General features: G+C 40.5%; 4 protein-coding genes across 5 annotated transcripts; 2 read left to right on the top strand and 2 right to left on the bottom strand.

Annotated features, from left to right (window-relative positions):
• The first annotated feature begins 10,577 nt into the window (after positions 1-10,577).
• LOC103336632 (NAD(P)-binding Rossmann-fold superfamily protein) lies at positions 10,578-13,638 on the top strand. The gene is made up of 5 exons (XM_089055735.1): positions 10,578-10,933; positions 11,107-11,449; positions 11,843-12,120; positions 12,277-12,473; positions 13,007-13,638. The coding sequence occupies exons 1-5, from the start codon at positions 10,744-10,746 to the stop codon at positions 13,457-13,459; spliced, it is 1,461 nt and encodes a 486-aa protein (XP_088911861.1). The 5' UTR covers positions 10,578-10,743; the 3' UTR covers positions 13,460-13,638.
• A 641-nt stretch (positions 13,639-14,279) lies between these two features.
• On the bottom strand, positions 14,280-17,657 carry LOC103336631 (AT hook motif DNA-binding family protein). Its single transcript, XM_008239698.3, has 5 exons — positions 17,084-17,657; positions 16,216-16,268; positions 15,844-15,975; positions 15,202-15,363; positions 14,280-14,917 (listed from the first exon to the last, which is right to left on the bottom strand). The coding sequence occupies exons 1-5, from the start codon at positions 17,622-17,624 to the stop codon at positions 14,684-14,686; spliced, it is 1,122 nt and encodes a 373-aa protein (XP_008237920.2). The 5' UTR covers positions 17,625-17,657; the 3' UTR covers positions 14,280-14,683.
• Positions 17,658-20,970: 3,313 nt separating this feature from the next.
• LOC103336629 (Photosystem II reaction center PsbP family protein) lies at positions 20,971-23,035 on the top strand. 2 transcript variants are annotated; one of them, XM_008239697.3, is made up of 10 exons: positions 20,971-21,127; positions 21,241-21,313; positions 21,391-21,494; positions 21,587-21,652; positions 21,758-21,823; positions 21,913-21,995; positions 22,125-22,200; positions 22,291-22,409; positions 22,579-22,623; positions 22,772-23,035. In XM_008239697.3, the coding sequence occupies exons 1-10, from the start codon at positions 21,067-21,069 to the stop codon at positions 22,796-22,798; spliced, it is 720 nt and encodes a 239-aa protein (XP_008237919.1). In that variant the 5' UTR covers positions 20,971-21,066; the 3' UTR covers positions 22,799-23,035. The 2 variants fall into 2 exon arrangements, with proteins under 2 accessions (XP_008237919.1, XP_008237918.1); XM_008239696.3 differs by having other exon boundaries at positions 21,746-21,823.
• A 548-nt stretch (positions 23,036-23,583) lies between these two features.
• On the bottom strand, positions 23,584-26,988 carry SWI3B (switch subunit 3). The gene is made up of 6 exons (XM_008239840.2): positions 26,813-26,988; positions 25,519-26,094; positions 24,565-24,975; positions 24,175-24,313; positions 23,848-23,978; positions 23,584-23,769 (listed from the first exon to the last, which is right to left on the bottom strand). Exons 2-6 carry the CDS (start codon positions 26,065-26,067, stop codon positions 23,590-23,592), a joined length of 1,410 nt encoding a protein of 469 aa, XP_008238062.2. The 5' UTR covers positions 26,068-26,094; positions 26,813-26,988; the 3' UTR covers positions 23,584-23,589.
• Positions 26,989-27,147: the final 159 nt, after the last annotated feature.

Raw genomic sequence — 27,147 nt, 5'->3', positions numbered from 1 at the left:
ATAGATAAGCAGTTACAATCTCGAGAGGGATAAGCGAAAGCGGAGTCTGTAAGGGCAAATGAAAACAGGAAGTGATCACCTATCCGAGAGCCTATCTGCCAGAATTGAAGAAGAAGAGGAAAAGGGGGGAAAATATCTTTGCCGCCCAATAAAAAAACACAATCACCCTACTCCAGAGAAGAAACAGTTTTTCTATAAATACAAGAAGGAGTGAACAGGGTAGAGGACACTCAAAAAACCAAAAAATCAATCAAAAACAAAAACTCAAAATGACTTCAAAACACTGAAGCAACCAAAGCTCATTGAGCCAAGACACAAACAAACAACTCAACCAGAAGCTCACTTGAATTCCAAGTGAAAACCAGCTTTAGATTAGAATTCCCAAGGTTCAGACTTAGAAAATAAGTCATTCAAATTTCACAGTGCAGTTTCTAGCCCACTGAAGTCCTCGAAATACCATACGCCAAGAAGCGCGATTCACTCAAGCTTCACAAAAGCCTAAAGTACATTGAAGCTCTGCCAGAATCAACCTTTGGTATCGATTTAAAGTTGAAACTTAGCAATCAAAGTTGTCAACATTCCATCCTTCGATCCGGCCGGACATTTCCAGTCCAATGTAACCTTCCATCTCGGCAGAAATGGAGTTCCAATTGTATCTTCATCTCTCTAGCATGAGTATTTATTGTTATAGTTTTGTAAAAGGCGATTCGCTTAAAAGCGATTTAAATTCCATCGATTACGCTTAAAAGCATTTAAATTCCATCGATTCTGCAAAAGCTTTAAATTTCATCAACCATTTTGGCCAGCCTGTTTATACTTGAGATAAATTGTTAAAGTCCTCACCCGTCTGAGGCAAGAAAAGAACTTACTTGGGAGATATTCCTCACCCAAATTCACAATCGTTTGTTTCAAATCAGTAACTTGGCGCAAGTTATCTACTCCAAACTAAGTCTGCTAGAATTTTTATTGCTAGCAGTGGCACGCTCGCACACCAAAGAAAGTCGACTTGTCGACCAGTTTATGGTTCTCAAGGCGGTGAGGAACTTTGCCCTTCCATTACAGGAGTGAACGCCAAACGGGCAAACAATTTGGCACGCCCAGTGGGACTTCTCGGTATACATTGTTCTTTACCACCATGAATACTGGAAGCTCTAGCCAGAACCCACACCACGACATGGAAATAAACCAAGTGGCCCTCGGGAAGGATTGGAATCAGAGGAAAGTGATGCCCGGCATTCAAAGACATGGCAAAGACAGAAGCGGGAGGTCCAGGACCGGCTCGGAAGGATGAACTCGACACAGGACTCGTGTTACGACAAGAGGTCACAACACAAAGGAGCCAAGAGACCTAGATAATATGACAGCCATGATGCAATGGCATGTCAACAGCAATTTAGGAAGGATCGGAGGCTGCCATGGCGAATTCCCAATCCTAATGAGGTGGTCCAAAGAACTAGACCTTCCCTATGGTCCCCACCAGGATTGGCATGGCCATGTCAAGAGAATCCTCTCGGTGCATGGCCGGATGCCGAACGGGAGAAATCCAGCCGGACACAGGAAGTGGTTGTTCTGGCCAAGAACACGTGGCCCCAATACGGCCGAAGTTCTGCGCCAGACAAGTCCCAGAATCAGCCTGTAACCACGGCTTGTTCCGCAGCAAGCGGCCCCACAAGATCTCCCTATGGCAGTTCGCATGAACAGCAATATTACCTTACAGTGCCCGGAAGGATGGACCCTAATCCATTCCCTCCACTGCAAGAGGAAGGAGAGGCGAGAAGGGAAATTATCCTTATGCCAATAACAGCAGGGGGCAAGCTGGAGGAACCACCAAGGACCGGAAGAGCGGAGGAGCACAGGGAAGAAGTTCGCTAGACCATATAGGCGTAACCACGATTTGCTCGGCGAGCAGGATTTGCTCACCAGGGGTTTGCTCAAATAACAGGATGAACCTCCTTCCGTTAATGCTCTAAATGACGTGGGGGCATTGCAGAGAATGATCAGGGAGATGATGGAGCCTGAAGCCAGGAGGGGGGAAAGGCCCACCTATAGGAAGCCATATCCACCTTACATCGATCAAATACCCTTGTCCCCAGGTTTTAAAGTACCAAACTTCACTTTATTCAATGGAGAGGATCCTCATGCTTCATCAGTTGAGCATGTAGGCAGGTTTTCCACCCAATGCATAGCCGTAGAGAATAACCCACTGTTAAAACTAAGACTTTTTGGGAACTCTCTCTCTGGACAAGCTTTCACTTGGTACACTAACCTGCCAGCAAATTCTATTCAGACTTGGGAGCAAATGGAGAGCGTCTTCCATGATTACTATTACAGATTCAGCCAAGTCACCATCATGACCTTGCTGCTCTCAAGCAGTGAAGATGAACCTGCCCAAGATTTTATAAACAGTTCAGGAAGCTCAAAATGAAGTGCCGCATCCCCATCGAAGAAAGACACTTCATCCAAATGGCTCAGGCTGCCCTCAAAATTTCTTTGAGGAAAAGATTTGATGGGATGTTGTTTGGAGATCTGGCGAATCGCGCATAAAGCAGCCAAGTACGAGGAATTGCTCAGAGAGGAACAGCAGAGGAGAAACTCTTCCAAAGGCACGTATTACAAATCCCCTTCTTCCTCAATACATATGATTGAAGTGGAGTCAGAAGAAGATGCTTGAGGAATCAGAGGAGAGAGAGGTTGCTGTTGCGGAAATGGCAAAATTAAAGCATCCCATCAGTTGTAAGACCCTTACAAAGCCTCCAAGGGATCAAAAGCCGCCACCATTCACAAGAGGGTTCGTTCCAAACAAACCCATGCAGAATAAAGTGTATTCTTTCGATCTGACCAAAGTAGATACTTTGTTTGACGAAATGTTGCTACAGAAAGCAATAGAGATGCCTCACAGAATGCCAAAACCAGAAGAACTCAAGGGCAGACAGTATTGCAGATGGCACAATTCTTGGAATCATTCTACCAATAGTTGTGTTGTTTTCAGAGATGTTATACAGGAAGGAATAACAGCAGGAAGGCTGAAGCTAGCAGAAAAGCCTCCATCCGTCACCACAGATCCTTTTCCCCCGCCACAAATTAATATGGTCAACCTAAATTGGCGAACAAAAGAGGGACGAAGCACTCAGAGGTCGACTCCAGTAGAAGCGAATAGTTTCAAAAGAGACTATGGAAAGACCAAAAGCAACCATTTCACCGGAATAGTGCTCTGCAGCAGGTGCAAGTGTGAGGTGGTGGAGGTAACCTGGAAAACAGGATCCGCCCACTCCAAGTGTTTTTGACCGGATTGGAACCACGCCCAGGATAAGGCGACAGAGAAACTACCCTAGGCCTGTCCAATCCAGCAGAAGATTGACTAGGCACCCCAAGGAAGAAAAATCAATAAGGTTGCCCAGAAGTGATAAACCTTTGGCAGCCATCATTGAAGGCGGTGGTATTCGCGGGAAGAGTGGCGAGCCAACAATGGAGCCGACGAACCCAAAGGAGGAGGGTTGAGACGATCGCACATTCCTCAATAACGAGAAAACGCACAGTGCTTCCAGAGGCCAATTCTGCCCAAAAAAAGAGCGAAATATTTCCCAGACAGAACAAGCGCTCTCAACCACGAAGTTGGAAAGAGCGAGAATCCTCGAAGAAACCTTCTATCCGCTCGCCTCCGCCTCGGAAAATCTACTTAAAACTCCCAGGCAGGAAAAACCGATCCTATTCCGGAAGAAGGGCAAGTAGACTGGGTTGAGGAGTATGAAGAGGAGCACTGGATTATGAACCATCTGCAGATGACCAGAATGCGCTCCTCGGAATGAAGAACTAGGAGAATGGACGGAGGAGTATGAGGGAGAACAGATGGATTATGACGGAGAATTGGATGCGAAAGCCTTCGGTGCAGTGGAGGACTTGTTAAGTGCTGACCTAGGCATCAATATGGTGTTCATTCGCCAGAAAAGTTCAGGCGTAGAAGGACAGGAGAGCACTCTGGATGGAGACGTATTTTCCCAAGAAAGTTTTGAGTGCAGGTTGGCGAAGGAAGAGGGGCCGAGAAGCGAGCAGTCCCAGGATGAAGGAACAACCCACAAGTTGGCTACAGATCAGCTTTGCTTCTCCAAACCAACCAAAGAAATGGCAAACCACCTCAGACCCTTGTTTATAACAGCAAACTTTGGAGGTGTTCCTATTTCCAAAACTATGGTAGATGGAGGTGCAGCCATCAACCTTCGCCTCACGAATCTTGAGTAAAATGGGCGAACAGAAAGGGACTTAATTCCAACCCGCCTGACCGTCACCAATTTCGCAGGAGGCATCACCAAAACCCTTGGGATCCTAGATGTGGATGTTGTAGTAGGAAGCAAGAAGCTGAAGGTTGCATTCTTTGTGGTAGAAAATACCTCTACCACTTACAATGCATTACTTGGCAGAGACTGGATTCACCAGAGTCTATGTGTTCCTTCCACTCTTCATCAACAGTTAGTTTTATGGAATGAAGAAGGCTACATGGAGATAATAGAGGCCGATCCACGGCCATTTCTACCTTCTGCCATGTGTTGTGCGGCAAAGTATTATCATGATGACCTTGGTCCTTTCACCTTCTTTGGAGTCAACCAGAACGGCCGCCCCTATGGTGTCACGGCCCAGAGGCTCATTGAAGAAGGTCTAACCAATTCCTTGGAGGATTGGAACAGACCTTTTGTTCTAAATTTCCATAGCACTAATGTCTAGTCCCAATCAACAAGAAAAGGATCGAGCTGCAACAATCCGGTCCATTACAAAAAGATTGTTAATATACTGGGAGGAAAAGAAGTTTTTGAGCAGAATTCAGCCATCAATATGGCAGAATTCACTCATGAAAGCACGGAAAACCAGGAGGAAGAAGAACTACAGGAGGAAGTGCTAGATTTTGCACCAGCCGCACTGGATGACTCTGCCAGAGGTAGAAGATCCTTTGCGGGAAATAAACTTAGGAACAGGGGAGGATCCAATGCCTACCTTTATCAGCGCACTATTGAAAGAACCACTTAAGAAGGAACTCGTTGCACTTCTGCAAGAGTTCAAAGATTGTTTTGCTGGCATTATCATGAGATGCCAGGATTAGACAGGGAATTGGTAGAACACAAGCTGCCAATCAAAGAGGATACCTACCAGTCAAGCGAGGCGAATGAGGATGTCCATGGACACAGAACTGAAAGTCAAAGAAGAAATAGAAAGGCTACTCAAGGCAGGATTCATCAGGCCTGCCATCTATGCTGATTGGCTAGCTAACATTGTACCGTTCTAAAAGGAAAATCAGAATCTGCGTGGATTACGAAACCTAAATGAAGCCTCTCCCAAGGATGAGTACCCTATGCCAATGGCAGACATGCTAGTAGATGGAGCTGCTCACAACCAGATGCTATCTTTTATGGATGGCAACGCAGGTTACAATCAGATCATGATGGCAGAAGAAGATATCCACAAGACAGCCTTCATGTGTCCAGGGCATATAAGTGCTTTTGAATACACTGTAATGCCTTTTGGCTTGAGAAATGCAGGGGCTACCTATCAAAGGGCAATGAATTCTGTTTTCCACGATATGATTGGACATTCCCTGGAAGTTTATATTGATGATGTTGTGATTAAATCCCAGAGGAGGGAAACCACATGACAGATCTAAGAAGAGCATTCCTAAGAATGAGGCAACATAAGCGAAAATAAACCCAAAGAAGTGCGTTTTTGGAGTTCAAGCGGGAAATTTCCTAGGATTCTTGGTCCACCAAAGAGGCATAGAGATCGACAAAAACAAAGCAAGATCCATCATGGAAGCCTTGCCACCTAGGAACAAGAAGGAATTGCAAAGTCTCTTAGGAAAAATTAATTTTTTGAGGAGATTTATATCCAATTCTGCAGGAAAAATCCAGCCTTTCTCTTCTTTGTTAAGATTAAAACAGGAACAAACCTTTAAGTGGGAAGAACAGCACCAACAAGCTTTTGAGGAAATCAAGCATTACCTCTCAAATCCACCAGATTCTGTCCCCACCAAGGAGAGGCAGACCACTCAAGCTCTATATATCTGCATCAGAAGTATCCATTGGAAGTTTATTGGTTCAGGATAACAAGGAAGGAAAGGAACAGGCGGTTTATTACCTAAGCAGAACTCTGAAGTGGAAAGAAAATATTCTGCAATTGAAAGACTTTGCCTAGCCTTGTACTTCACTGCTGTAAAGCTCAGGACATTACATGCTGCCATACACCATCTATATCATTGCCAAAACAGATCTGATCAAATACATGCTAACAAGACCAATGCTAAGAGGCAGAATTGGAAAATGGACCTTGGCCTTGACAGAATTTGCCTTCAGATATGTTCCTCAGAAAGCCGTCAAAGGACAAGTGTGGCAGACTTCCTAGCAGATCATCCCGGAGAGGAGATTGAAAATATGGACTCTCTAGACATAGCAAATGCAGATCTATTGACCAGAGCTCACACCTGCCTCAACAATCCTATCTACTCAGTTCATCTTGCACCTTGGAAGTTATACTTTGATGGATCAAAAACTGATATAACTTCAGGGGCAGGAATTGTCTTGGAAGAACCACTTGGAATCAGACACTGCTATTCTTTCCAATTGGATTTCCAATGCACCAACAACAGGGCAGAATATGAGGCCTTAATCATTGGCTTGGAAATACTGGTAGAACTAGGAATCCAATCTGTGGAAATTCTGGGAGATTCCATGCTAGTTTTGAAACAAATTGCTGGAGAATACAAGTGCCTAAGCCCTTCTTTGGCTGTCTACTTGGTGGCAGCTAGGAATCTTCTGACAGAATTCAGAGAAGCCACTTGGGAACATATCCCAAGGGAAGAAAATTTTGCGGCCAATGAATTGGCCTGTGGCAACAGGTGTACAAATGCCCCAAGACTGTGTACAAAGAATCATCAGGGTAGGAAAGAAAAGCCTACCATCATTGCAGTCGGAAGGATGGAGATAGATGTCAATTCGCCACAATTCAAGATGATTGGAGAAACCTATCATGACCTATCTACGATATCCAACTCGCCCTCTGAGAAGAGAGTCAGAATCATGGCTTTAAACTACCTTATGTGGAATGAAGATTTGGTCCGAAAGAGCAAGGATGAGGTGCTTTTAAGGTGCCTCGGAAAGAAAGAATACATGAAAGTTATGGGGGAAACCCATGAAGGAATCTGTGGAGCACATCAAGGTGGGAGGAAAATGTGCTGGTTAATTAGGAGATATGGCTACTTCTGGCCAACCATGATGAAAGATTGCATTAACTATTCCAAGGGGTGTGAATCTTGTCAAAGACACGGTCCAGTCCAGAGCTCCATCGTTCCCATGAATTGGTGGTAAAACCATGGCCCTTTAGAGGATGGGCAATGGATCTCATTGGTAAGATCTATCCAGCCAGCAGACTGCTTTATCATTGTTGCCACAGACTATTTCACTAAGTGGGTGGAAGCCAAGGCTGTTAAATCTACTACATCTCAAGAGATCATCATTTTCATAGAAGAGCAGATTATCCAAAGATTTGGCATCCCAGAATCAATCACAACTGATAGAGGATCTTCCTTCATATCCAGAGAAATGCTGGACATGGCAGAGGCATTCAAATTCAGATGCTCCAATCCACTCCTTATTATGCCCAAGCCAATGGACAGGCGAATCAAGCAACAAAGTGATCATCAACATTATCAGGAAAATGCTTGAGAAGAATCCGAAACAATGGCATGAGAAGTGTCAGAAACTCGTGGGCATATAGAACTTCAAAAAGAGAAGCGTGGCATGACTCTATGCTTTAACCTACGGTCATGATGCAGTGCTTATGGAGATGGCTGTTCAGCCTCGAATTGCTCACCAACATGACTTAATAGGAGAAAACTACTCCCGGCTATGCTGCTGGAACTGGAAGGATTGGATGCAGGCAGAATAGACACTCTCAACAAACTCTGGCAGGGAAAACAGTCAGTATCAGGGCCTACAACAAGAGAGTCGGGACAATAGTTTTGAAGAAGGGAGATAGTCCGGAAGGCGTTCTGCCCCTCGGAACCCATGTGGCTGGTTATGGAAAATGGTCACCTACATGGGAAGGCCCTTTCATAATCAACCAGATCCTCGGAATGGGGGCATACAGGTTGCAGGATAGGGATGGAGAAGTTCATACGGCCCCAATCAATGGCAAATGGTTAAAAAGTTTTATCCAACCATGTGGGATGCGCAGGCTGTACAAACAGACCGGGATAGACACAAGATTACACTAGAAATCTTTTGGTTCCTTTCAAAATTACCCTTGTTTCTACTTCTGTCTTTTAAGTTTGTCCCTTTTTGTTGTTGTACTTCCACTTCTTTAAGTTTGTCCTTTGTTTCTACTGTCTTTTAAGTTTGTCCCTTTTTGTTGTTGTACTTCCACTTCCTTTAAGTTTGTCCTTTGTTTCTACTTCTTTGAGTTTATCCCTTTGTTGTACTTCTACTTTTTTAACGGGAATTTACCACGCGCCAATTTAATGGCCATGTCATTTAAGTCTGAAACCGTTCCAAAAACGATTCAAACTTAAGGGGGCATTGTTTGGGCCAAAATTGACACATCCAAAGGCCCATCAACAAACAAAGCTGAGTTGGGCCTCACAGCCCAACATAATAGGAAGAGGAGTCCAGGAAGAGGGAACAATCCCACATGGCAGCCTCGGGATAAAAGTCAATGGCGGTCGCCAGGATGAAAAGTCGCAAAGGCACCTCGAAATGAAAAAGTCAAATAACAATCGCCATAGAAGAAGTGGTGAAGGGTTCGTGACATCAAGAAGAACTGAAGATTAAGTCCCCCTTATATATGTATATACAGAGATTTTTCCTGTCTTTACAGAGAAGGTAAATCTCCCAAGATAGATAAGCAGGTTACAATCTCGAGAGAGGATAAGCGAAAGCGGGAGCTATCCGTATGAAGGCGGTGAAAAGCAGAAGTGATCACCTATCTGAGAGCCTATCTGCCAGAATTGAAGAAGAAGAGGAAAAGGGGGGAAAATATCTTTGCCGCCCAATAAAAAAACACAATCACCCTACTCCAGAGAAGAAACAGTTTTTCTATAAATACAAGAAGGAGTGAACAGGGTAGAGGACACTCAAAAAACCAAAAAATCAATCAAAAACAAAAACTCAAAATGACTTCAAAACACTGAAGCAACCAAAGCTCATTGAGCCAAGACACAAACAAACAACTCAACCAGAAGCTCACTTGAATTCCAAGTGAAAACCAGCTTTAGATTAGAATTCCCAAGGTTGACTTAGAAAATAAGTCATTCAAATTTCACATGCGATTTCTAGCCCACTGAAGTCCTCGAGAACGACCATACGCCCAAGAAGCGCGATTCACTCGAAGCTTCACAAAAGCCTAAAGTACATTGAAGCTCGCCAGAATCAACCTTTGGTATCGATTTAAAGTTGAAACTTAGCAATCGAGTTGTCAACATTCCATCCGGGGATTCGATCGGCGGACATTTCAAAGCGTAACCTTCCATCTCGGCGAAATGGAGTTCCAATTGTATCTTCATCTCTCTAGCATGAGTATTTATTGTTATAGTTTTGTAAAAGGCGATTCGCTTAAAAGCTTTAAATTCCATCGATTCGCTTAAAAGCAGTTTAAATTCCATCATTCGCTGAAGCTTTAAATTCCATCAACCATTTTGGCGAACAACTGTTTATACTTGAGATAAATTGTTAAAGTCCTCACCCGTCTGAGGCAAGAAAAGAACTTACTTGGGAGATATTCCTCACCCAAATTCACAATCGTTTGTTTGCAAATCAGAACTTGGCGCAAGTTATCTACTCCAAACTAAGTCTGCTAGAATTTTTATTGCTAGCGATGCACGCGACACCAAAGAAAGTCGACTTGTCGACCAGGTTTATGGTTCTCAAGACAGTGAGGAACTTTGCCCTTCCATCACAGGAGTGAACGCCAAACGGGCAAACAACTTCATCTAAGCAATGTTGCTGGTATGTGTGTGTTTCAAAGGACTTGTTTAGGGCCTAATCCAGGAGAATGAGATAGCACACTATTTTGCTATCTCCAACTAATCACATTACATCATGTGAAAAAATTATCACGTATAATGCAACGTAATTAATTGATAATAGCAAAATAGTAATATCTTCCCACGATATACAAGTTTTTGCCTAATTGAAATTAATTATGACTATAGTGATGCATCGAGGATGACTCGTCAAAGTGGATCATAATGACAATGTTTTTTATCCAAAGTGGATCACGATGGTGCAAACATGAATAATAATTTAAACAAACTCATTTTGTGTCAGCTTGCGAAGTGATGTTACTGTTCCATCCACAGTTCTACTAAAACATCACTTATTTGTACCGTTGTACCGTTCTACTGAAATACAACTCATTTCTCAGAGTCAGCATGCCTCATAATATCACTGCTCCGCTGAAATAATACTCGTTAAGGATGCGTGGTGAGATCTGAAACACAGATCTGAATCTGATTACGAAATTTGATAAAAGAACAAAATCTGATTTTGAATTGAATGTAATTTTTCTTTTTAGGTGAATAATTAATTGAGAATTTAAAACATAGACACATGTCATGGCTTGTGTTCGCACCAACGTCACAGCAGATCAAATTCTTGTACTTCTTCTCCACTATTTTGTTGTGACCTGACTTGTGTGAGAGAGGGTCTTCTTCTGAGTCGGTCTTTGAGTTCGATTCGAGGAAACAATAAGAAAGAAGGAAAGCAAGAAAAGATGCACTTAAGCGAAAATGAAGGCATAGAAGGCAACACTTTTGTGGTGACGGGTGGGTTGGGGTTTGTGGGCTCCGCACTCAGCTTGGAGCTGCTTCGAAGAGGGGCTCATCAAGTCCGAGCCTTTGACCTCCGAACGACCTCCCCTTGGTCCTCCAATCTCCGCCAACACGGCGTCCACTGCGTCCAAGGTTTGATCCATCTTCCCAATTACTCATTACCCCTTTGCTACGCCTTTTAAATTCATCCACTTTCTTCATTTCTTTTGCGTTTTCTCTTTCAAGTTCAATTTTTTCACTTGGGTATATTGAAATTTTCAATATCTTTATGTAAATATTAATAATCAATAGTAATAATCATGTAGGCGATGTTACCCATAAAAAAGATGTTGAAAAGGCTCTGCGCGGAGCAGACTGTGTGTTCCACCTTGCTTCATATGGCATGTCAGGAAAAGAAATGCTGCAGTTTGGTCGTGTTGATGAGGTCAATATAAATGGAACCTGTCATATATTAGACACTTGTCTCGAGTTTGGGATCCAAAGGCTTGTTTATGTGAGCACATACAATGTTGTGTTTGGGGGAGAGGAGATTGTCAACGGGAATGAGGCCTTGCGCTACTTCCCCATTGATAACCATGTCGACCCGTATGGCCGTAGTAAATCAATTGCCGAGCAGTTGGTCCTCAAATACAATGCTCGTCCCTTCAGGTAAGTACTTGTAATTGAAATTGTTCCTATGCCTTCTTCAAGTAAGCTTTCCGCAGTATATGTTACTAGGGATATTCTAGTGTACTCGGAATTGGTGTGTCTTAGGATATGCGTGCGAGCAAACTAGTGAGGGAAAAGTGTTTGTTAATAGGGTCATTCTAGTGTACCGGGAATTTGTGTCTTAGGATACATGGGCTGGATTCATACAAAAAAATTTGTGTATATGAGCACAAGTGTGAGTGGTATTAAAGCGTGGTATTTATACCAGCCGAAATGTGGAGTTATCTTTGTTGGTAATGACACTGGCTATTGTTTATGGGTTCTTATCCGCCATATTTAGTTTGTCTTCGCATTAATTATATACTGAGATGTGGTTGTTTCTATGCTTTATAGGAAGAAGAGTGGGAAGTGCCTTTACACCTGTGCAGTTCGTCCAGCTGCTATCTATGGTCCGGGTGAAGAAAGGCACCTTCCGAGGATAGTGTCTCTGGCAAAGTTAGGCCTAGTTCCATTCAAAATTGGCGAAGCAAATGTGAAAACAGATTGGATTTATGTCGATAACCTAGTACTTGCACTGGTAATGGCAAGCATGGGACTTTTGGATGACATTCCTGGGAGAGATAAAGGAAGGCATCCCGTAGCTGCTGGTCAGCCATATTTTGTATCCGATGGTAACAATGCAACCCTTACTTTACCTTTTTGAATTTAGTTTCTTTTTGTTGTCATATTATTAACTGGAATTTGCTAGACACGGATTATTGAACTATTCCTTTGACATAAAGGGTAGTATCTGAAACGTAAAAGGTGAAAACCAACCTTTCTTACAGGGTCACCAGTCAACACCTTTGAGTTCATCCGACCTCTGCTGAGAAGCTTGGATTATGACCTACCAAAGGCCTCCTTGTCTGTACCTCGTGCTCTTTCTTTAGGAAAGGTTTTTTGGGCAGTCTATACTATCTTGTATCCATGGTTAAATCGATGGTGGCTTCCTCAGCCATTGATCCTTCCTGCTGAAGTATACAAGGTTTGCTTAATCCTTCCATTTTTAAGTTTTGGCTGTATTGGAGATACGTATGTGGCAGTTCTATCTTTATCCATTCACTGTTTTCCCCTCTCAATAGAAACAAAAATTTCTGCAATGTGGAGAGTGAATATAATTACGGTTGAAGCCGGAAGGCTTTCCATCTAGCACACATGATTTCCCTTTTTTTTTTTCTCCCTGTAAATCAAGATGTCCTTTATCAAAGTTCCCGATGCACTAGACCGTATTTACTTGTTTCACGCCTTGAGTGATATTTGGCCGAGCTCTTTTATCTCACTGTTGTGGCGAGCTCCTCTTTTCCAATTCACAATTTCTCTGAGCTGTATGGTTCCTCCGAGAGAGAAATCAAGCTTTAAGAAATAATGTGATTCTAATCTTCTGAGAAAAACCATTAATCAGTGCATTTTTTTATGGACATAAAGTAGAGCTTCATCCTATGTAGACACGGGTAGTGAGTCCAATTATACTTATGTCGTCTCTGTCAACATTTGTTGAATCTCTTGTATAAATTACAGGTTGGTGTTACCCATTACTTCTCTTTCCTTAAAGCAAAGGAGGAGCTTGGCTATGTCCCAATGGTGAATCCTCGAGAGGGAATGGCTGCTACGATCTCATACTGGCAGGAGAGGAAAAGGAAAACTCTGGATGGGCCTACAATATATGCATGGCTATTTTGTGTGCTTGGAATGGCCACACTATTCTGTGCTGCTTATCTGCCAGACATTGGACCCGTGCCACTCTTCAGAGCTATTAGCCTCTTCTTTCTCCGGTCAATGAGAGTAGTTAGGACGACGTTTCTCATAGCTGCAGCAGCACATATTGGAGAGGCTGTATACGCGTGGAAGCTGGCAAAAAGGGTGGACCCTGCTAACTCAAGAGGATGGTTTTGGCAGACCTTGGCTCTTGGGTTTTTTTCATTACGTTTTCTGTTGAAGAGAGCACGGAAGGCAAGAGCTCCTCGTCACTAATGGCATGCCTGTAGTGTTCGTAGAATTTTATAAGATAGTGGTTTTATGTATGTTCTGTATGAGAGAACATGGTTTTATGTACGTACAATGCAATACATGTGTCTGTTACAAAAGGGTTGAAGCGATGTGATTCTCAGAGTTTCAAAGTTTCCCGATATGGAAATTCATATGTTTGATTATAGTTTGGTTCGTTACTTTCCCAAGAGATTTGGCACTCCCACTTGAATTCTAACACTCTAATTGAGTATTTTATTTTAAGATTTTTATACAATTTGGAGTGCCAAAAGGTAAGGGCATCGTCTCTCAAGTGGTTAAAGAGTAATTACCCATGGACTCCAGGTTCTAGATCGGTTCTCCCTTCTCCCAATATAGTTTGTATTCAAAATCAAAAACAAAAAGGTGCCAAAAGATAAAGCGAGTGCTGCAGAAGAAACATCATTTTTGTTTCTCATGGTTATGGAGAAAGATAAGCAAATTTATTTCGGTGCATAACTCAGTTGCGATAATTGCTGATTTAAGTTCTGATTTGGTTTGCATTTAGAGTATCGCAGATAAATGCTAAGGGCAGACGCGGGCAACTTTTAACCGTAGATGCTTGTTGATCTCACTGCACGAAAGACTACATACTAGGAAAACCAGAAACCCAGAAACAATGGCGAAGACTTTCTCTGAACTCCGCGCCATAGGTGATAAACATATCCATATTTGCAACAGTAACAAATGGAGTTACATGGGCATGAACCAAGCAAGACAGGAAAAGAAGAAAAATGAAGGCAACACCATGACCCAAAAAGAAGAGATGGTTCCACAAACAGAATGGTTAGAATCAAATTGGCACCATTTACCATCTTATCATTCGAGAATAAGGTGAAGCTGAGCATATCTGAAGGAAGGGTCTACAAAGATTACAACAAGCCAACACATGCTAAACAACTAGATCACCAACTCATCCTAATCCTACCAAGTCCTAAAAGCACAAGGCTTAATCTAATTTCTATTTCACAAACACCTCTTGTTACCTGGTTGACACTTCAGCTGCCCACATCCTATAAGGTCAAGCAGTAAAGTATTATACAGTTCTTATTCTACTAAACATACATTACACAAGGTTGAAACTACAACGGGGTGCCCTCGAGACTCCGAATAAAGTTAAGAAACACAACATTGCTGATCCTGATCTTGCCTACTACACAAATTAGTGAAAAGGCTGGAGTTATGAAAGCTTCACTTCCATGGCATGCTTGACATGCCTTGCGGGTTACTGTTATTGCAGCCTCCTGTACTCTGGTTAAGCGGACTTCCAGGTCCACCTGAAGATTCACTGAGCGTTCCGCGTGACTGGGGGCTACTGGCCCCTGTTGGCCCACTACTCGGTGCAAGTTTCGGTGCTACAGGCTCCAATTGGTTTGCTGTCTTTGATTCTTTCCGACCATCTGCAACAAAGCTCCCCACTACTACCTGCAATGGATTTTGCAATCGTAAAATCACTGTTTCTATTATGTTCAATCATATGAAGACGCTGTATCTGGCAGTGCTAATACTGCTGATAAATTCCCTTTTCTCAAAGAAACAAATATATAGAATAGGGCCTGTCCAGTGTTAACATCACAGTTTATAGACCACACATATTGGGGAAAATCTTCTGAACTTAAACTAATAATTTTCGCATCACAAGTTAAAGATAAATAAACAAAAATGCACACACAGAAATAACTGTTTGGGAAAAGTTAAAAGAAATGTACCTGAACAGGGGAGGCAGCTGTCAGAAGACCTGCCACACCACCACCTAAAACTCGACCATCTGGGCCAGATAATGACACACTTAATCCCCCAGTTCTACTCCGCTGGCCGCTACTTTCAGATAGAAGAAATGAGCCAGAAAGTGTTAGAATTTCAAACCTCCCCTGCATATGAAAATTCATAAGAAAAACAGGAATTAGCAGAGAATAATTCATAGGTAGAAAATATACATAAAATGAAGCCGACCCTCCTATCGTAATTACCAAATGATTAACAAAAAGTTTATGATAATTACTCGTGTTAGGTCAAGGGCAATTTAAACTAGTAAAAGCGGCAATATGAGAAACAACAAAAATCACTACTGTAGCCCCCTAGAGTGCTTTTCTTCACAGCGTTGTGGAGTATATGTCAAACTTTAGCTGTTACCAACTTCACTACCAAGCTTTTTCTTTTCTTTCGACACAATTCAATTTCAGTCCTAGAAAGACTTGGAGTAATTTTTCATCCTGTCCATATGCCCAGAGGATAACTATTGAGGCCCAACATACTTTCAATACAACCGCATGAAAAAGTCAGCACATCCTATGTAACAGTTCCACTTCAACGCAAGGGAAGGCCAACAGACAGGTAGCAATCTCACAAACCTCATATGTTACAGTTCCACCAGATGTGGCCGGTTGGCGAAGAGTCACATTAGAAATGGCTCCATTTGCAGACAAGATGCAAACAGCCCTAGGACCATTCTGAGAAAATGACATTATTTTTGCCGATACATCCTGAAAGATAAAATGCATTAAAATGAAATTTCAATACTGTAATCAACTTGAAAAATGATCAGTCAAATTCAAAAGTCGATAATATGAAACAGACAAGAACTTGGAGAATATGGAAACTGTAAGGGTTGCAGTGATGTTTGTAGCTCAACAACTATTCAGAGTAAGAGTGCAGTGATGTTCAAACAGGGAAGAGCAGTAAAAATAAAAATAAAAATTAAAGAAAGAAGGGGAATTAGAAACCTCTCCAGCTTTTACAGTGATAACATGTGGCGAAAATCCAAACCCCGCAGATCCTACAAAGAGGAAAACAAATTAACACTTAGCACCGTTATTATTATACAGTAATTTGCAGGGGGAAAAGCAACATCAAAATTGAATTCTTGAAAAGGAAACAATAAGATTTAAGCAGCATGAGGGACTTGTATGCTCAGATTGGAAACTTTCAAAAGCATATTTTTCCAATAATGGAAATATTTTATAAAATCTTATTGATAAAGTTCCGCTGTAAAACAGACCGATTTAAGACGAATAATTCCATTTGAAAGAAATACCAAAAATCATTATCATTATAAGATATCATATGCGCATGGAAATATCATGAATAATCAAAGGTTCAATATCTTTGAGCTTACAGCATCTGATTGCAATACAAGAATCAAGGGCAGATAAGTAATTTTGAAACAAACATAAGAATCTCAAGAGGCACTGAACAGAAGCTCAGTTCCAATACCCTTTTCTATTCCATAGAGTCATTCCACGAATATATCCTTTTTATTAAATAAAAAAACAACGACCACTTCATTTTCTGTCAGAAACCCAAATGGGCGGGAACAAGAACCTCCAATAGAGATGATAATAAGTAAGAAAAAAAACTAAGACAAGTACATAAAAATAGAACTTAGTTGATCCCGGTATGGGAATAAGTCAAAGCCACTGTTGCCTTAAAACCCAACGGCTCACTCAAAATCACCACGCGACAGACAAGGGTAAACGCAAAAGAAAAACAATAGCAACATCAAAGACACAGAAGAACGCAGATTTAAAACGCAGCCCACAAAAAATTAAAGCAAACCCAATAATCAGAATAATAAAAGGAAAGAAGCTTTACCCAAAGCATCCAATTGTTGCTTCTTGGTAGAACCAGGTGGTCTGCCTCTGGCTTTCTTGATGGAAGTGGGTGAAGCAGAACCTACAGATGGAGGAGGAGGATGAGGAGGAGGAGGAGAAAAGGCTCCACCACTGGACTGGGTTACGGTCACAGACGCAGCTGAAGGTGAGAGAGCCAGTGCCATGGTGCCATCTGGCCCATACTTCCTGGGCCTCCCTCTCTTCCTCTTCATTGGCTCGCTACCCATGTTCATGTTAAGCCCAGCACCAGCACCAGGAGCAGGGGCCATAACAGCAGCACCTGGTGAACCCTCGCCGGCCTGTACCGGAACAGGAGCAGAACCGCCGGCAGCGGCGGAGGACTGGTAAGTGGGTGAGGAGGCGGCGGCGACAGGCTTGTAGAGAGCAGCAGCAGAGCCGTCAGGACTGAAGTTCAAGCGCATGTTCTGTATGGCGGCCTGTGACTGCAGCGGACTCTTCTGCAGACCGCCGACGCTGAACGGCTCTCTACTCGTCATCACTCCTGTCTCAGATCCCGACATCTTTTTTTTTTCTTCTTCTTTTTTTAATTTTTTTAAAATAATAATTATTTGCAGTTTTGCACTTGTACTAAAATCCCATCAAACCAGCCTCTGAAACACCATAAGAAAAATATTAAAAAAAGCTCAGCGAGTGCAAAGAAATTTACCATTTCTCAGATCAGCACAATTTACAAACCCTAATCCATAAACAAAACCAACCAATTTTAAAATGGTATTTACAAAATGATTATTCTTTTTTGTGGTATCTTAATTCTTAACCACCAGTAAAACAGAAAAATAAAAAAAGGAGAAGAAGATGATGATGCTAGATTCCAAGTAAGCTCATTCTGCAACAAGTATCTAAACCCTAACTCTGACAACATACTTACCCACGAATCTGGGAGTAAAATCCAACCCCAACTGAACAACAAACCCTAATAACTGCGACGAGAATTACATTCAACTTACAGACCTGGTTTAAAAACCACCGGAAAATTTTACATTTGCCTTTTTTTATTTTCAAATTTCAGCATAGATCATGCAAAATATTTAAATATTAAAGCTTAAACCAAACAAAAATCAGCATTTTACTTCCACCAACGAACAATTTGTTTTTTAAAAAAAAAATCTTTTATTTTTTCGGAAATTCAAAGTAAAAGAATCATAAAAGAAAATACAATGAAAATTGAGGAAAATCGTAAAATAAGCCCAAAAAATACGTTCAACTTACCAATAATTCAGGAAAATTACGCCGACGCGGAAATTCTAGGGTTCCGGAACGAAAACGCAGAGCGGCTCCGAAGCCCTTTTTCTGAGAAATGCGAGAATTCTGAATATTGGTTATATTTTAATTCGGATATTATATTTTCTTTTTATTTCGTGCCTTTCCGTGTACGGGCGTATATTAAAAAAGCGAGAAAAAGCCAAGCCCTAATTTGCTATTTTGCATTCTTACAAAAAATATATTAATAATTTAATTTGCATTTACTCCAATCCAACGCCTTCATTGCTGTTTGCTTTTTTCTTTGGGTCGACTGTCGACTGTGCTTTGATATTACTCGCTGTTACAATTTTAAAATTCAAAAACAAAGTGGGTCGCTGTCGACGTGGTCCTTCAAACCAAGCGAGTATATCGCATTTGCTGCTCTCAACCCGTTTGGATAACATTTCTTTTTGTCAATCTTGTGTTTGGCGCTTTCTCCTTTTCTTCTTTTTCCTTCTCTTTTCCTAAGTCCAATCTTTCATCACAGCTCTCATGAACGTTACTTGGTCATCCGCGCCGCACGCTGCACTTTGTGTTTTTGCTTACTTCACCTTGTTTTGTAAAAATGTACAAATAATTTTTGCTTGCTTAAAAAATTATCCAAACTAATAGGACATTCTAACTTCACACATAATATTAGCAACGTTGGATAACCATTTTATTTTCACTCTTTTTTTGAAAAAAAAAAAAAAACATGTTTGGTAAAAGTTTTTCGTTTTCATTTTTCAAGTTTCCAGTTGAAAATTAAAATGGTTATCAAACAGGACCTTAATAAAATAGAAAGAAATTTTGCTAGATTATAAGCACTTGTTTAGAAGTGTTTATCTTATAACAAACACTTAGTAGTGTATCCTGAACGCTTATGTAGAAAGCATTTTGAGAGCACCTCCACCCCAAAAAGCAAGGGTAAGGCAAAGGCAAGGCAAGGTTTGTCATTATTCATGAATAGTGGCATTCTTGCCTTTTTGTTTCCACCCCAAAAGGCAATGAATGAAAATTACTATTCACATGAGATATGAAGAGATAAATTTGTATAGAGTTTTTAGTGTGGGAAGTAAAGAATATGACTAGGTATTTATAAATAAGTAAATAAATAAATTCTGAAATTTTTGGTATTTTTTCAAATTTTTATTTGGTTGCTGACATCAGCATTGTGTCATTTTGCCCAGACAGTAGCTCAAGCTGAATTTGCCTGTGGGCTTGCCTGGGCTTCTGGGACCCAACCCTTGCCTAGGCTAGACTTGGAGCACTGGAGCTGCAATTTGGCCCTTGGCCCCCATTCTGCTCGGGTATGCCATCCGTACTCTTATGATCCCACCCAAAACAACAGTAAGTCCTCCTCCCCTTCTTATTGTTAGCCAAGCCAATTTTTTTTGTAAGTGCAAGTTTGTGAAATCTGAATTGTTATTCTTCTCAATGTTGGAGGAAAGTATATATACAGCCAAGTTAACATTACAATAGGAAAGACATATAAAAGAATTCCCAGTCTACATGGATTAACAATTAATATAGTTGACTGGAGAGATATAAATGGTATATACATCAATTAGCTATAAATCAGGGATGTTGTCTAACACTCCTCCACAAATCCGATGATGTGGACGAGACGAGATTTAATATTGAACACAAGATTACTCGATGTTTTTGGGCTAATGCAATCTCTAGACAATCGTACACAAGCTACACAAGCTACGTAAGTGGAGTTTGTGGTGGGTCAAGAGTGTGAAAACGGGTTAAAACATTTAAAAGAATCATAGCCACACAAGCTTATTAAAAGAGATCCAACGGCTGAGCGCCCCATCTCTCAAATAATACTATTTGAGAGATCCTCAATGAAGAGAATATATATATATATATATATATATATATATGAGTGTTGCTATTTCCACCCACCTTATTTTCAAAATTTTAAAGACAATTTTACCCCTTCATAAAATGACTTTTAAGGACTTATGGAAAATGATTAAAAAATAAAACAATTGCCTCAAACTTAAAATTAAAAAAAGTTAAAAAAAATCCAAAGCACAAATATCAAACATCAAATCCAAAGCACCCCTCAACCTCTTATTTTATAACCAAAAGTTTTGAGCCAAAACCATGGGTTCTTCATCAGAAACTCCAGTCATCATGTACTCTTCCCATTTGTAGGAGGCCAGCAAATCCCAATGATCGACATGGCAAAAGTCTTCTCCTCCCACGAAGCAAATCCCAATGTAATCAGATGCTCATGTTGAAAATCTGTTCTATTAGTTTTGTTTTTGTTGTCAAATCTCTCCAATTAGAGCAAACAATTGCTCTTTTCAGTCATTAAATTAAATTTAAATGACACAATTTAACAGAAAAGAGAATTTGCTTGAATTAATAATTAAGGAATATTTTAAGAATAATGATGGGTGGAAAGATAGGATTGTATTTTTTCAAATTTACATGGTGAGTGGGAAAATAAGGTGAGTGAGAAAATAGGACAGGTGGGTGGAAATAACAGACTTATATATATATATATATATATATATATATATATTCTGAAAGTAAATGTAGACAAGGTACTCTGATATATAACCATACAAAATGACATAAGTTGGAGGTTTATTTGTCTATTGTCAAAATATCATCAAGATAGGAAAGAAATAATGGCCCACGACAACATAGCTGGAATGAATGAAGTAACTAACGAGGCAGGCAGAAGGCAATCTAAAAGGCATGGCGTGCGTTGCGTCTTCGTATTCTCTGCCCCTGCTGCGACCTTCGTCGAACAACACAGGTCTTTCCGCTCACCTCAGCTCCACCCATATGGACCCTGAATTTCCCCACTTAACTTTACTCTTGGCAGGTCAGAGTTAATCAGCTAAAATTGTTGCTTCTCTGTTTCTTCAGGCATCGCCATTTGTAGAAAAAGCTACGTGCAATGTTGCAGAAACAAAGAACCAGAACCAGAACCAGAATCATGGTATATATAAAGCATCATCACACTCAATTTCCTTTTAAGAAATATATAGCTTTACATCACGTCCTTTTGTTTTCCAGTTTTGGCATTCAATGTCAAGCCAAGAGAAGACAAGTTTTGCTTGGGACGACGTTTGCTGCATTTTCGTTTCCGGAACTTATTTCAAATGCGTTGGCAGAGAATGGTAACATATAGTTGATCATTTCTCTCCCTCTCCATATTGATTTTGGTAACTCAGTTGAATTTTAAGAATTTTCTTGGAGTTTGTTAATTCAGATGTGCCCGAGGGTTTTCGCATTTACACTGATGATCTGAACAAATTCAAGATATTGATTCCTCAAGGTGAATCTAATTTTCTATGTAAAATTTTGGTTTCCTTTAACCCACAAGACCTCAAGTTAATATACTGAATGCTTTAGTATTTTGGTTCTGGAGACTGGCAAGTAGGTGCTGGAGAACCAACTGGGTTTAAATCAGTAACCGCTTTCTATCCGGAAGAGGGGTATAGCTCAAGTGGGTAATCTCAATCTCATTTGGACCAATCTTGTGATTTTTGGACTTGGTTATATATAATTGCTGTGTGTGCTGCTCTACTGCTTCAGTTAGCGTTGTAATCACGGGACTTGGTCCGGATTTTACAAAGATGGAATCCTTTGGCAAAGTTGAAGCCTTTGCTGAGACTCTGGTAGGTAGTAGTAGCTAGGCCCTTCATTTCTCCCAGTTTAATTACTTTCTGCTCATTCAAAATGCGACCGAAGCTTGTTAATTTACTCATTAATTTTGCATTAATCTTTTGTATGGTCTTCAAACAAAGGTTAGCGGATTAGACAGGAGCTGGCAAAGACCAGCAGGAGTGACAGCAAAACTTATAGATTGCAAAGCATCTAAAGGTATTGGCATGAAGCATCACTTAGTTTACCAACTTCGGAAGATTGTTCATAAAATTGTAATGATTTGAAATTGATGATGATGATGATCAGGGCTTTACTTCATCGAGTATTCGCTGCAAAAACCTGGTGAAAGTGTGAAGCACCTGTTTTCAGCTCTTGGGATGGCAACAAACGGCTGGTACAACAGACTATATACCGTGACCGGACAGGTAATTGCAAGTTGCCTCCACTAGAAACTATATACCAGATAGATAGATATGCAGAGAAAACCTCATTTTAATTTCTAAATTGCACTGTGTTCTGGAATTGGGATCCCTTGTGTCTTATAATGTTAGACCTGCCAACCTGCAATGCTGACATTGCAATGTTTTGCTGCAGTATGTAGAGGAAGAATCAGATAAATACAGTTCCAATATTGAGAAGGTGAGTTTAAAAGTAAAAGTATATGTTGTGCATAGACAAAATATGCAGTCTGGCAGAGGTTAGACTAGACACTTATCTAGGATGATACACCAGATTGACGACCTTTGATTCATTTACCGAAAGTGCCAAGTTTTGTTTGGTTTTGCAGGCTGTCAAATCCTTCAAGTTCATTTGACAAATAACCTCCAGGCTCCAGGCAGAGTTTGAAACTTTGGATTACCAGTTTTGGTTGGGTTAGTTTTACACTCAATATTTTGTGGTAATCTAATGAAATACATTTCAATCAAACATCTAGCTGCCAAGAGAAGATTGCTAAATGTATACAGATTGCGTAATTGACGACGGATTTAGTTGGATATTATTGTAGCAGTACCTTAATTTGATTGGAAATTTATAGATTTTGTTATATATATATATATATATATATATATCTGCGTTTGGAAGAGCAATAATCCTAGCTGATGCTGCTAAATACCCAGGGAACTGAAGTTGAACCAGTCTAATATCGGTTTTGAGCCCCAACCGTACTTATGAATTATATGAAACAATGTGCATAATGTATCAAATATGATACAAAAGTTTATGACTTGGGAGCTTGGCTCTATTCTCCTTTGTTATAACAGTTTCAAGAATAGTGCAAGATGATTATTTTGGACTGCAACTTCAACATCTTACAAATCAAACCCTAAACGCATGTATCCACATGCCTCGTGTTCGAAAATCAGGCAGATGTTCGAGTTATATTCTCCTAGAAACGCTTATAAGTGCCACTCAAATATTTCCAATTCAATCAAATCCTGGTAATTAATTTAGAGTCGTCCCTACGGCAACTTGGGGGCAGCGATTTTGTTTTCCTTTTTTGTTCTCCTTTTCTGCTTTAGAGAGGGGAGGAGCGAGAGGAAACTAGATGGTCAGTGCTTTGAACATAAAACTAGATGATTATAAACATACATAAACTACGGAAAATCAGTCTGTTTGTATATTCTTCTCCATTCCTTCAGTTTTTTGTGCACAAGTTTTATGAAATGAAAGTGTTAGCTTATCAACAAAGAGCATGTTTTTCATTTGCTCCAGTTTTTGCCGTTCTTTCTCCATCTGTAAATCTAACTCCTCAAAACGAACAATCTTCTCTTGAATCTCTTTCATCTGCAAAACTTCCGATGGTTAGAAAATAGTTTACAACTAGAAAGAGTACCATACTACTAACCCCAGAATTTCACATACCTGCACCTCTGTAATCCCAGAAATTGCTCTCTCCACATCCATCCCTTCCTTTTCAAGCTGTGAATTTGCATATACAAAAGCACCTCCCAGTTCATCTAGGTTGGTGTCCCCATTGGATTCAGCATTCACTTCTGCGTAAGAAAGCAAGCCATTATTCTACTTGGAGTTTGATGGTCACAAAATTCTCTTCACCAAGTAAATTTATAGGATTGTCCTCCCAGTGCTAGTAAATTCAATATTTTAGAAAATCCCATGACAAGTTCGGGTCCATATGCAATAAACTAATTGAGCATTATGCTAGAGAAGGGTTTTTAACAAGAAGCACACCATGCTGTCTTGCATTCCAAGCCCGAGATCCTAGACTCAGTCTACTTGTTTCATAATCCGCCTCACAAAGGGTTGTTACAGCCGCCCAAGCAGCAGCTTTTGCAACCTCTATGCCCGCCAAAGCTGACAGGAAGGCTGCCTGAAAGGAAAGAGAGATGATACAAAAATCAATGTAACCTGAATTTTGCAAAATAAAAAATAAAAAGAAATTTCTGAGAACACATTTACGCAAGAAATGAGAAGTCACATGTATTATTAATTAAAGAAAATAAATCAAAACTATTATATGCTCAAGGTGACCTAACGAAAATATGCTTTGTGCCTATTCATTTTAGAACTTTACTCAGTTAAATAAGAGAAAGGCAGGGAACTTATTTCTACTTGTATCACCTGAGCCATTATTGGGTTGCTTGCATCTGCAAGAGGTGTGAGACGCATTCTTTTACTTGGGGATGGTGTACCATTACTCTCCATTCCAAATTTGGAATCCACAGAGTCTTTCAAAGGACTACTATTCTTGTAGTAGAAATCCCCAGAATCGAAATCAGCAATAAATTCTTCACCAAAAGGAATTTTAATGAAATGAGTGATGCATTCCTTCTCACTTCGACCGACATGTTGTGCAACCTTCCTCCAATTGTCACCATAATGCATGAGAGCTTCTAGAAGATGCAAAGTATCTTTATATGCCCAATCACTCCTCATCTCTTCATTGATCTCAACCCTCCTGAAATCTGAAGAAGTTACACCAATCTGATAATTCCCGCGAACATAGCACCTTGCACAGAGAGTCATATCATACTGGTACCAACAAGGAATGAAAAGATCAGGCCCAGGAACCACAATAAGATAAAATGTTACATGCAATGCAACTGCCCATGCAAGGGCAGAGCTACATGTTAGCTGCCCTAGACTATAGCCCAGTGCAACCTTGATGCAAAATACTTTTTACAGCACAATATTTTAGGATATTGCAACTCTAGCCTACCAATCTATGTAGTTTCTTCATTTTTAAAGCTAGCCAGTACACAAAACCCATATTTTTCTAGCTCCTTGAAGCCCAAAAAATTCCAAAGTAGCAATTCCCAATGTAGCTTATCTTTATTTTTTCAATTAACAAAATATTAGCCCACCCTTTTGAAAAGTTCTAGCTCCACCCTTGCGCCCACAAGTCACACATATGACTTAGAAAAGTGGGAGTGCCCAAATTTATTTATGCAATGCAGATGTGAGGACAATATGACATATTAAGGGATTGCAAGACACCTACATGACAAAATCACGCTTCAGTCAGTCTGTTAATCAGTTCACTTCTATAATAATGATATCAAAAGAATGAGAGACCTTTCCAGAAACAAAGCAGGCAATGCTACAAAGAGACTTGCAACCATGGCACATTCTCTTCTTGGGGCTCTCCTTGTTGGGAGTGGAAGAGTCCTCAGGACAACCTGTGGGGGATTCAGCGACCGGAGAGGCAGCCTTGCTGTCCTTGTCCTCCCACCTAAGGGGCTTGTTGAGAGCGGAGGAGTAATTGATCAAACCCCAAACCTCAAGAAAATCAAAAACCCTGCGAATGGAGCCAACATCACCAACGAGAGTCTTACGGGCATCAGTGAAGGTGAGCTTTCGGGCAGGGTTGTCCCTGTAATGCTTGATGATGTTGTTGCGATAGTACATGTAAAGCCTAGGATTCTTGGAAGGTGAGTGAGAATCGAAAAACTCTGGGAGGAATCGAACTTCACAGTGGTGGATATGAACGTCTGACATGTTATGAACAGGTGGTTGAGGAGGGCGTAGAGTGGCTGGAGTCTCAGGCTTGACAGAGATTGGAGAAGGATTGGGTCGGCGTGAAGTGTCAGATGAGAAGTCTTGGACTACTGATTTGGTCGTCATGTGGATACAGCCTTGAGCTTCAAAGTTCTATAAATAAAAAATGGATGTGCTGAGCTTTGAGTCATATATTTAACTTGATATAATGCATTTAGATTTCCAACGTCCATAAATAAGCAATGGTTCTAACAAAAAGGCTCGACAGAGCTGACACATTTTCTGGAAGAAAGAAGATAAAAATACTGAAAAAGAAAATACTCAAACATAGACTTCGAATTTCTTCAAAACACCCCCTTCTTTTCTATAAGATCAAAACAGACAGCATATAGCAAATCACAAAGTAGGTACAAAACTTGAAGGAAAAAATTTCACTTCATATATGTGGGTTTCTCATGATCTGCGGGAGCATTCAACGGGGAAAAAGTAACCACTAGCAACGAATTGACAAAACACAACCCCTGTTTTCTTTTAAACATTCAAACATTCACTGACCAAATACATCAGAATAAAGGAAAATTTCAATGTATATTGGGAACCCTATAAACCATTATCTACAAAAACGCACAGGAGCACAATCATCACACAACAACAACAAAATCAAACCCATACCAGAAAACCAATAAATAAACAAACTGCCTCAAAATCAATCCAAAACAATAAGCCCAAAAGAAACAAGGAACAAATAAGAAAAATACAGCCCGAAAACGCCAAAAAGAAAAGAAAAATCCTAAGCAGAAATGCCTACTCTACCAAAAAATAAAGACGTATAAAACACAAAAATGGAAAATTTAATGAGATAGGAACTTACCGTCGAATAAATGAGATATCAGGCTGAGGCGTCATATTCCTAATGAGAAGACTCGATGGTTTGAGAGTGAGAGCGATGAGATGGGATGGTAAGGGACTAGAGAGTCGATGGAGTTGAGATTGTCAGAGAGACAGAGTGAGCTCAGTGAAGCGCCTGGAGAGGACGATGAAGAAATAACATGTTTCGATCAATTTCACAAAATAGTAAGGGTAGTATCACCATTTCAGAAAACAATAGGGCTACTATTGCCATTTCCCACAAAATAATTACCCGGAGCAAGGAGCATTGCTTCCTCTTTTCTTTTCTTTTCTTTTTCTTTTTCTTTTCTTTTTTTA

This window comes from Prunus mume, linkage group LG7 (genome assembly GCF_029339155.1).
Source record: "Prunus mume cultivar Tortuosa linkage group LG7, ASM2933915v1, whole genome shotgun sequence".
Lineage (NCBI taxonomy): Eukaryota > Viridiplantae > Streptophyta > Magnoliopsida > Rosales > Rosaceae > Prunus > Prunus mume.
This window is presented reverse-complemented; position numbering and strand designations above follow the sequence as displayed.

Coding starts and splice junctions, on each gene's coding strand:
- SWI3B (XM_008239840.2), bottom strand. CDS start 26,067: ATGACGACCAAATCAGTAGTCCAAGACTTCTCATCTGACACTTCACGC. Junction 24,976..25,518: donor CCTGCTTTGTTTCTGGAAAG/GTCTCTCATTCT, acceptor TGTTGGTACCAG/TATGATATGACTCTCTGTGC. Junction 23,770..23,847: donor CTGGGATTACAGAGGTGCAG/GTATGTGAAATT, acceptor GAAGTTTTGCAG/ATGAAAGAGATTCAAGAGAA.
- LOC103336631 (XM_008239698.3), bottom strand. CDS start 17,624: ATGTCGGGATCTGAGACAGGAGTGATGACGAGTAGAGAGCCGTTCAGC. Junction 15,976..16,215: donor TCACTGTAAAAGCTGGAGAG/GTTTCTAATTCC, acceptor TTTATCTTTCAG/GATGTATCGGCAAAAATAAT. Junction 15,364..15,843: donor GTGGAACTGTAACATATGAG/GTTTGTGAGATT, acceptor TTTCATATGCAG/GGGAGGTTTGAAATTCTAAC.
- LOC103336632 (XM_089055735.1), top strand. CDS start 10,744: ATGCACTTAAGCGAAAATGAAGGCATAGAAGGCAACACTTTTGTGGTG. Junction 10,934..11,106: donor CGGCGTCCACTGCGTCCAAG/GTTTGATCCATC, acceptor ATAATCATGTAG/GCGATGTTACCCATAAAAAA. Junction 12,121..12,276: donor GCCATATTTTGTATCCGATG/GTAACAATGCAA, acceptor CCTTTCTTACAG/GGTCACCAGTCAACACCTTT.
- LOC103336629 (XM_008239696.3), top strand. CDS start 21,067: ATGGCGTGCGTTGCGTCTTCGTATTCTCTGCCCCTGCTGCGACCTTCG. Junction 21,824..21,912: donor GGAAGAGGGGTATAGCTCAA/GTGGGTAATCTC, acceptor CTACTGCTTCAG/TTAGCGTTGTAATCACGGGA. Junction 21,996..22,124: donor AAGCCTTTGCTGAGACTCTG/GTAGGTAGTAGT, acceptor CTTCAAACAAAG/GTTAGCGGATTAGACAGGAG.